Source organism: Malurus melanocephalus, unplaced genomic scaffold (genome assembly GCF_030028575.1).
Source record: "Malurus melanocephalus ecotype Western Australia unplaced genomic scaffold, MMel_1.1 scaffold_215, whole genome shotgun sequence".
Lineage (NCBI taxonomy): Eukaryota > Metazoa > Chordata > Aves > Passeriformes > Maluridae > Malurus > Malurus melanocephalus.
Genome location: NW_026623447.1, coordinates 1,037,630 through 1,047,757, shown reverse-complemented (window position 1 = coordinate 1,047,757; position 10,128 = coordinate 1,037,630). Strand labels below are relative to the sequence as shown.

The 10,128-nt window shown below is 49.6% G+C and overlaps 1 protein-coding gene across 1 annotated transcript; it reads left to right on the top strand.

Annotated features, from left to right (window-relative positions):
* Positions 1-295: 295 nt before the first annotated feature.
* On the top strand, positions 296-1,566 carry LOC130578168 (urotensin-2 receptor-like). Its single transcript, XM_057374067.1, has one exon. It carries the CDS (start codon positions 296-298, stop codon positions 1,394-1,396), a length of 1,101 nt encoding a protein of 366 aa, XP_057230050.1. The 3' UTR covers positions 1,397-1,566.
* The last annotated feature ends 8,562 nt before the right edge of the window (positions 1,567-10,128 follow it).

The window sequence follows — 10,128 nt, the reverse complement described above, 5'->3', positions numbered from 1 at the left end:
CAGACAGAGCCCCATTCCTCGCTCCGGGAGCCGCTCTCCGCAGGGTCCCCGCCCGGGCTGAGCGCTGCCGGCGGCTCTCTCCCCGGTCCCGGAGCGCTGCCGGCCCCTCCCGGGCGGGGGTCGGGGGTCTCGGGGGTCGCTGCGGGCGCGGAGCGGGGGAGCCCCGGCGGGGCGGGGGCGGCCCTTCCCCGAGGGCAGCCCGGTACCGCCCTGCTCCCGCGGGGGGCGGAGCGGCCGCCGCCGGGCCGGGAGCTCCGGGGCCGGTGCGACGGTACCGGGGCCGCCGCCGTCGCCCATGGAGCCCAACGGGACGGCGGCGGCGGGGGGCAACGGGACGGCGGCGGCGGCGAGCGGCGGGGGTGCCCCCGGGGGCGGCCCCCTGCTCATCCCCTCGGCCTTCGGGACGGTGCTGTCGGTGATGTACGTGGCCGGGGTGGCCGGCAATGTCTACACGCTGGTGGTGATGTGCCACTCGGCGCGCTGCGCCGCCCCCATGTACAGCTCCATCGTCAGCCTGGCSCTGGCCGACCTGCTCTACCTCTCCACCATCCCCTTCATCGTCTGCACCTACCTGGCCCAGGACTGGTACTTCGGGGACCTGGGGTGCCGCATCCTGCTCAGCCTGGACCTGCTCACCATGCACGCCAGCATCTTCACGCTCACCCTGATGTGCACCGAGCGCTACCTGGCCGTCACCCGGCCCCTGGACACCCTGAAGCGGTCGCGGGGCTACCGGAAAGTCACGGCGGGGGCTGTCTGGTCGGTGTCGCTGCTGCTSACTCTGCCCATGATGCTGATGGTCACGCTGACCGAGGGGGGCAAGGCGGAGGGCAAGGTGAAGAGGATGTGCGCGCCCACCTGGAGCGTGGATGCCTACCGGACCTACCTGACCGTGCTCTTCAGCACCAGCATCATGGCCCCGGGGATCATCATCGGCTTCCTCTACACGCGCCTGGCCAGGACCTACCTGGAGTCTCAGAGGAACCCCCCCCACAAGGAGAAGAGCAAGAGATCCCCCCGGCAGAAGGTGCTCATCATGATTTTCAGCATCGTGCTGGTCTTCTGGGCCTGCTTCCTGCCCTTTTGGATCTGGCAGCTGGTGCGACTCTACAGCAGCTCCCTGCAGCTCACCACCCAAACCCAAAAGTGCATTAACTACCTGGTGACCTGCCTGACCTACAGCAACAGCTGCATCAACCCCTTCCTCTACACCCTGCTCACCAAAAACTACCGGGAGTACCTGCGCAACAGGCACCGCAACTTCTACAGGTTCACGTCGTCCTTCCGCAAGAGGGGCTCCAACCTGCAGTGCTCCTGGGGCCGCTCCACGTCCTCCAGCAACCACTACGASTACAGCTCGGAGGCGCTGGGCATGGCCACGCTCAAGGACAAGTGAGGAGCAGGAGCTGCTCTGGACACAGCAGGACCAGCAGAGTGTCTGGCCAAGGTAGGGCTGTGGGACCCCCAAGCCCTGAAGGGTCCTAAAAACTCCTTTTGGTGCTCTCTCTAGCGAGGGGCGAGAAGCTGCGTGAAGCCAAATACTGCGAGATGAGTCTGGATTTCCATCTGCCTGAGGGCTGTTGGGAGGGTCTTTTCAGCCATTCAGGACAAGTCCTGCAAGGGTTTGGATGCAGAAGATGTGGATACTTTGCTCGGTTCTGCCACAAGCTCTTTTTCACGCTCTGCTGAGTTTCAGCTCCAGCTCCCAACGCCGTTTCTGCCGTGTGGTTTCTCAGTGCTGATTTGGGTTACAGCTGGGTCAGAGCTGCAGAAGCCTGAAATTGGCCTGGTATCACTTGATGGAGCTGCCAGCCGTGGGTTTGCCCTGTGTGTTACCATTGTCTGTWTCTGGAGTGTGTAAAGAGACTTTTAGCTCCTTTTCCTATTTCCTGTTTCATTACGGTGCACTACTGTTTTTTCAAGCTTAAAGTCTCTATTTTAAATTTCATTGCAGCAGCACTTTGAACTCCAAGCATTCAGAAACCACAAGGTAAGCTGTCAGAAACCACAGGATTACCTAAAAAAAAAAACCTTGTAATTTTTTAAGGTTTCTACCTAAGGTGGTTTGAATTTGCCACTGATTTTTTTTTTTTTTCTTAAAAAAGTTGGTCCCTTTCTTAAAAAYCAACAGAGCTTGAAAAATCTGAACATTTACCTTGGAAGAAATAAATTATTTATAATCRAATCACTTAAACACCTGAGGCTCAGAAAAATGACTAAATCCTGTATCATGAAATTCATCGTAAAAGAGACAAATTTTTTCATGACATTTGATCAAAACCATTTTGCCTCAATGTATTCTGCACATTTTCTCCCTGCTTGGCATCTCACAGTAAACCTTCACCACCAGTCCTGGAGATGCCTGTGAGCATTCAAACAGTTGTAAAGTGTCAGTTTATAAATAAACGCTTATTAAAAATGGACCATGCTCAGGTTTCCCCTCGTCTGGTCTCTTCCCCCAGCTCAGGGGGCTGCATTTACCAGGGCAGATGCTGCAGTTCCCAGTTTGGGCAGGAAGTTGAGGTCGATATTCCTCTTGTTCTGGGACAGGATCTGGGAATAAGAAAAGCATGGTACAAGGAGCACAAACTYTTGTCAGGAGCTGCTGATGCCCAGGGGTTTCAGATGCAGCAGCAGCGTAAGGAGCTGCAATTTCCATATTTTTATTACAAACTCTGCCCGAGCAGGGTCCCATTCCAGCCCTGCAGTGCTGGTGCATTCCCATGTCCTGGGGTGATCCTCTCATGTCCCACACCAAACTCCAGGGTGTGCTTGTGCTAAAGCAGAGACCCAGAGTGCCAACACCACAGACAGGCTGGGAGCAGGGAACAGACACGCTGCATTTCATTCACTCGACTGACAGGAAAATACACAGCTTGCATGGAGGTGTTTCTGTGCTGGAGCCAGACATTCTCCTGGGGTGCTTTTTGGGGAACAGGGCAATAAGTAAAGAAGTCACCTTGCCCATATCACTTGTAACCACAGGACTGTCTTTGAAACACTGGTGGTCACTTTGTCACATTCCAGGGTTGTATAGACTCCCATCTGGGGATCAAAAATATCTCATTCCTTGTGAAATAGAGGGACTAATGCATAGTTCATGGTGGGAGTTGGCAGGAAGAGCAGGGTTTGGCAGTTTTTCAGAACAACTTTTCAGAAACTAATCGATTTTTAAATTACTAATTCTAAAGTCRTTGTGACTTTTCCTTTGGTTCCCCTTTCCAAGGCTGGAAGTCACTCCCATACAAGAATAAAAAAAGACAAGACTGAACTCAGAAACAGTTGTGGGAAGGCTGCAGTACGAATGTCGTGCTCAGGTTGTGTCTGGGCTGATGTTCTGGTGGAGCCAGGCATGGCTGCATCTCATGAGCTGGATAGGGATCTAAAAGAGTTTTAGGGACTCTGCTTTGTAAAAAAAAAAAAAAAAAAAAATAAATAAAAAGAGTGAAAATGCAGAGCAGATGAGCTCTTCAGTTGCAGCCTGTTGTGGGGATAAGCAAACAGAAGGGGCTGATTTCGGATACACTTCCCAAGACACCTCAGTCCCCTGAAAATGTTCTGTTACTCTGCTCTGTATCACCAACTGTGTGTGGGGATGTGCTTTCTGTGCTACATGGKGAGAGCATTAAACATCAAAGTGTTGATGGAAGAGCGCCCAGAGGAAAGGTGAAATACTGGATATTTCAAAAAAGGTGCCCAGCAGGTCAAGGGAGGGGATTCTCCTCCTCTACTCCACCCTGGTGAACCCAGCCTTCAGTGTGCACCCAAATCTGGGGTCTCCAGCATCAGAAGGATGTGGAGCTGCTCGAGAGTCCAGAGGAGACCATGGAGATGCTCCAAGGGCTGGAGCTCCTCTGCTCTGGAGCTGGGCTGGGAGAGCTGGGGGTGCTCACCTGGAGAGGAGAAGGCTCCAGGGAGAGCTCAGAGCCCCTTCCAGGGCCTAAAGGGGCTCCAGGAGAGCTGGTGAGGGACTGGGAACAAGGGATATAGAGACAGGACCCAGGGGAATGGCTTCCAAGTGACAGAGGGGAGGATCAGATGGGATATTGGGAAGAAAGTTTTCCCTGTGAGGGTGGGGAGGCCCTGGCACAGGGTGCCCAGAGAAGCTGTGGCTGCCCCTGGATCCCTGGCAGTGCCCAAGGCCAGGCTGGACAGGGCTTGGAGCACCCTGGGATGGTGGAAGGTGTCCCTGCCATGGCAGGGGGTTGGAACTGGATGATCTTCAAGGCCCTTCCAACCCAAACAATTCTTTGTCACATTTTCACTCCCTAGGTTTTTCAGCGAGGATGTGCTGACCCCAACCCCATCCCAGCACTGCTCCTGTCTCCCATCAGGCYCCAATAAACCCATCCCAGGTTACTCCAGACAGGTGCCCACTGTCCCAGGAGAGGCTGTGTCACACACAGGACAGCCCCAGCTGTTGTTGGATGTGACAGTGACAGTTCCTCCCAGCACAGGGAGCACAACATGGGGCAGAGAAGCACAAACACCACTGCTGGGGAGCCTTGCATGCTCCYGGGAATCAGAGCTCAATTTAAAAGATGAATTACATAAACAACATCCCCCTTGCTGTCCCATCAGACCAGTTAAACTGCCAAAAGTCAGTAGGTTTGATCCACTTCATAAATATCCTGCAGGAGCTGCTGTTTCAGTTGTCTGTTGAGTTCCTATTGTCTGTCGCTGGGCAAGCCTCGACCCCTCTTGGTGTGCTCATGGTTTGGGGAGGAGGGAACTGTCCCCATGGATCTTCCTAAAAGAAAAAACCAAATTAATCTGCCATCTCACTGGGGAAGGGGAGTGCTGCTGCCTGGCTGGGGCTGACACAACCCTCAGGTTACCTGCGAGGAGCAGCTTTCCCTACTCTCACCCTGAGGATTTTGGGGACGGTTTGGGGTTGGGATCTCTCCATTCCTGAGCAATGCACAGGCCATGCACACCTGCTGCAAGGCAGATCAGGCTGTTTCCTGCATGAGGGAGAGTCATTACCTGTCCTCAGCACTGGAAAGGGTGAGGCAGGGTAGTCATGAGATTAAAAACATCTTGGGATCACAACCACAGAGGTGACAGCAGCGTGTGAAAATTGAGACAAGCACTTAACCAGAACCTGGGTAAAGGGACTTTGCCAATTCCATGATTGGTGTCACTTCAGGTAAATCWGAGGCATCTCAGGCCAGGGCTGAGTGACAACAGGGAACTCAGTGTGGCTGTAACTGAACAACAACATGTGGAGGGTTCCTTGAAAACAATTTTACTTTGGCTGTTCCGCATTACAGCAAATCAAGTTCTTTGTAGCCTGGGATCACCTGTCATACCTAAATCACTTTAATCCTTTGGTTCTTAATGCTTTGGGTGTTTTTTATTATGAATGAAATGTCGCTGCAGGTTCAGTGACACAGTCACTTCTTCAGCAATGTGGGAAATTGGAATTTTAGGGAAAGCAGCAGCATTTTTCTTGTTGGSCCAGAGGCTGTCACTGCAAAACTCCACACATGCTTTACAAGAAAGAAAATAGTTTAATCACTAGAGAATATTTTGCAATGCCCCTTAGGATTTARAAGTTTATAGCAAAAAACACCAACCCAGACTGGGAAAGAAGRGCAGTTTCATYCTGAGTGCTCTCTCYTTCCTTTGTGGCRGGATCTSCTTCTCAGATGGGATCTGATGCAASAATGGCAATTTTTCCACTTTCACTTAAAAAGACAAAAGACCACTCCTTTGTGGGACGAGGGAGAACGATTGTTTTCATCAGACACAGGAGAATCCATTTGAACCTTAWGGAATTTTTGCAGCCTTTACCTTCAGTCACTTATTTTTAATCATCTTTCTCTCCACTTTTGAAAAACAAATTTGCAATAAATGCTCAAAAGCCCCGCATGATGTGGTTACAATTCCATCATGAGTGCGAGGAAATCATTAACTTTTTAACTCCTACTTCAGCAGCCAGTTTTGGTGCTTAGTGTACAACTGAAACCAGGGAAAGCAGCAAAAGAGAAGGGACTTTATGAGCATTTTGTACTTTGAGCTGCAAGATTCATGGCTGGATTAAATGTGGGGAACAAGCAGGAAGACAGAGTTCAGAATCTATTATAATCTATCAGAATGTGTTATAATCTATTAGAATCTAATAGGACCTATTATAATCCATTGTAATATATTCATAATCACCAGGATTATGAGAGAAGTACATAAAGCTCATATCAGAGCYCTCATGCCCTGGGTGCAGATAATGCAGAGAAACCCTCAGAGCAGCCCCAAACAGGCAGGAGGCTTTGCCTGGTTCGAGGACTCTCGATTTCTCCATCACATTTTGGAGTCCCTCTGGTGGCAGCAGCAAATTCCTATCCTGAGGTCTCAGGAAGRAAATCTGCTTTTTATTTCTAGGCTTAACAACACAAGAACATTTCACACCTTCAAAGTAAAACGTTACTACGGTGTCAGGAGAGGAAGAGAAGAGAAGAGAAAAACCGACTTCCAGGAGTTCTCTTTCCTCTCCCACGTTTCTTCCTGTGCAAAACCAGTCTAACCTAGTTCCTGTCATTTTTCACAGCATCCTCCCAGCCAGCACCCACAGAAACACCCAGAGCTGGTGACTAACTGCAGCTCAGCCCAGCTGGGGTTTTTGTGCCTGATAATATTGGGTTTTGCTGCTGGTTTACAGTTTTTCCAGGGAATAGTGAGATGCTGAGTTAATTATTGTGGCTTATGAGAAATATGTTGCTTTGTCTTCAAAACAGTAGCCACAGCTTCACAGGGTGTAAGTGCCCTGTGAARTTATTGTTATTACATTATACAGGTTTTTTGCCCTTGTTTGGGAATGTGTCTAAAGCCCAGCAGGGAAAAAGGATGTGTCAGATGGAGCAAAGTGTTGGGAGGGGTTGGGTGGCTCAGGCTGAGCTTTGGGAAGGCAAATGGAGAAACTCGGTACCCCTCACTCAGCCAAACCTCTGGGATGTAACAACCTCCTGTCAGACACCCAAAAAAAGTTATTAATGTATTCATATTATWCAAAATATAGGTGTATTAAAATCCTAAATGGACATGTATCCAAAAGATTTTTTTTTTTTAATCATAAATATTTCTGCTCAGGAAGGCTGCTCTCTGCCCACATGAGTTTCTGGTGTGGCATATATCACCTTTGGGGGAGACTAATTTCAGTTTAASTAAARTTTTAACCTTTGGGGGAGACTAATKWCAGTTTAACTAAAGTTTTAMTGGTCAAAACTGAGTTTTGTTATCTGTGGTCACAACTGGAGCCATCTTGTCCCCAAAGAAAATGYTCCCAATGGAATACACCAAAGCAAAACTGCTGCATCATTTTGCTTTGGTTTCCCCCATCCAAGAAAGGGAGAATTAGAAGAGGAAAAGGTTAAATTAATCCAGTAGAAGTCCTCTGGCATTTGGGCTCTGTTTTTCTGATTCTCTCCATAAATAACATAAATTTTAAATTTAAATGAAACATTGTGGTAAGCACTAGGATTACTTCTACAGTGAGAGATGAGATGAAGAATTAAGAAACATTCATTAAAGCATTTATTTTAAAAGGCTGAACTTCAATACTGTGGAAGATCCCACCCAGATCCCTTCATCAAGATATCTGGAAGGAAAGTAGTAAATAAGTTTGTGCAGAATAAAATCACCAGCAGTATTAGCCATGCTTGGCAGAGGATACAGTTCTAAAACCAAAGCCATGCTAATGCTGCAGAAGTAAAATCTGCCAAGTTTGTCCCAGCTTGTTTTGGCCAATCTCTCTCTGAGATGCTGTTAGTCTTCCCTCGTGCATTCCTGTTAGGATCTTGAATTCAGCTCCTGAATTCTTAACTAGAACCAAACATGACTCCATCCAAACAAAGCAAGGGAGATTCCTGAAGTTAATGTGGTGTGTCCATAAACACAGCCTGTCAGAGACAGTTACCCCTTCATCTGAGGGCTCCTGTGAGCCAGGGGCAGCATCAAACTCACAACCTTCCACCTCTGTTRTTCTTCTAAATATCAGCTTGACATTTGAAAAGCACAAGGCTGCCTCTTCAAGAAGCCTCCCAGGAAAAGGCACTGCAGAGCAATTATTCTTGGGTACATTGAAAAAAAAAAATCTGCAGGAATGGAGAAGGTGAATTAACTGTAATGTGGTAGTGCTAAAAGGGGAGAGACAGCAGCACCCTTGGCACTGGCAGAGAGGACACCCCGACCTCCTGGAAGGTGCAGGTGCCACCAGACAGGCTGGGCACAGCTCCTGTGCCAGGCTCCCACAGCATCCTCCCTTTACAGGCTGGCAGCCAGCACCCAGCACTGCTCAAATCCCACCAACCCCACAGGTTTCAATTCACTTTCTGCTTTTTCTTTGTGACAGATATTTTTTTCCTTTCATTTAACACCATAGAAAGCAATATTTTACGGAAATGAAATTATTATCAAACCAACAGGAGCCCCAGTTACCTCCAGCCATCACATTTTGAAATCAGCTCTCTGCCCTGGGCTGTGTCCAGGTTAAGGGTTGGTGCAGGGATCTAAGGGGGCTGCAGCCCCTCCTGCACCATGCCCTGCAGCCAAGGGTGTGAATTTACCCTCCATCACATCACCCAKGGCTGGGGACCCAAAGGCCTCTACCCCAAAAGCATTTGTGCTGTGGATGACTCGGGCAGGCTTAGAAGAAGACAGTGAATGAAAGGGAGACAGATTGCTGAGGGTTTGGTGTTGGAGCTGCCTGTGGAGGCAGCGCTGGAGTGTCTGAGCTGAGCAGAGGGACTGACTGAAAGGGGGGAGCTCAGCAATCCTGGCTCCTCTGGAAAACAACCTCAGGAGAGTCACTTGGGCTTGTGCTGCTGTKCATTCAGTGCCTGTTTCCAGCACGGCTGTTTGCAGTGTCTGTGCAGGTGTTTTAAGGCCTCTCTGTTGTGTGTCACAGGTTTTGAGGAGAGGTGGAAGGTATGAAGGGGGAGAGGTTTCCTTGCAGGGATAACTCAGGGTTCAGGGTAGCTGTCCATGGTCAGACAGGGGAAAGGTTTGTGGGACTGAACATGTCTGCTTTTGATTTATGGCAGCTGGTCAGTGAAGATGGTCCTTCCCCCCAGCCTTGGCAGCTGCGCCTGGCTGGGATCTGAAATGAGCCTCCTGATAAAAACCCCATCATTTCCTATTTTCTGTAGGTAGGGAAGCAAAACCCCTTCTTTACCTCCTGGGAGCCTCCTCCCCACATTTTGGTCTGGGAGCAGTGGGATCAGTGGAGGTGAAGGCAGAGCCTGCTCCAAGAGCACATTATCCCTGCAGAGCAGCCTGGATACAGAGAATTATCCCAGCACTCATTACCAAGTGCTAAACACAACAGAACTTCCCTGTCATTTTGCTGTTGGAATCCTTCTAGAATTATTAAATCTGTCGAGGAACCTCTGCCTGCCTGAGGCACAGCACAATTAATTCCCAACAACAGAAGCAGAGGAAATAACAACCAACTAACTTTGCTTGGCTGCTTTCATGTGTTTATTTTTTTTTAAACAAAGGCAAGTTTATTATGGAAAACATCCCTCAAACTTCAAAGCATTTCTTCAATCCTTGCAGCAGCTTCTTTTAGGCCAGATAAGAAAGTGAAGCCCCATATCCTACAGTGTCCAGTGTTAGCAGAAAACTCCTTGAAGATCTCGTTTAAGTGGAGAGGGACCACAGTGGAGGGATGGAGACAGGGCTGAGCATCACTTGGGTTTTTCCTCCATCCATATATGAGAACATCGTCTCTCCTCAGCATTGTGTGCTCAGGGGTATTTGGTATCTATCTCTGTAATTTCATGGWGTGGGGAAAGTGTTTGTATCSCCCAATTCTGGTTTTTGTGTTCACRGTCCCAGAGGGACCCRTGGAAGCAGAATGAGAGGGACCTCAGGTGTGGGGAGAAGGGCTGTGGCAGCCACACCCCCTGCAAAACTGTAGAAAGAAGGGAAATTGTAGATGTGTCACATGGAATTGCTCATTAATGAGGACGCAGAGAAACTGCTTTAGGCTGAAGGGAAGGTGATCTCGTCTCCGTGCTGCCTCTGTGATGAGGTTTTCCACCCAGTAAGGGATGTGCTTTGGGGAGAAATGGGCACCCAGGGGCTCCAAGCAGAGCAGGAGCCCAGGCACTGCCAGGCACCCAGGGTTTG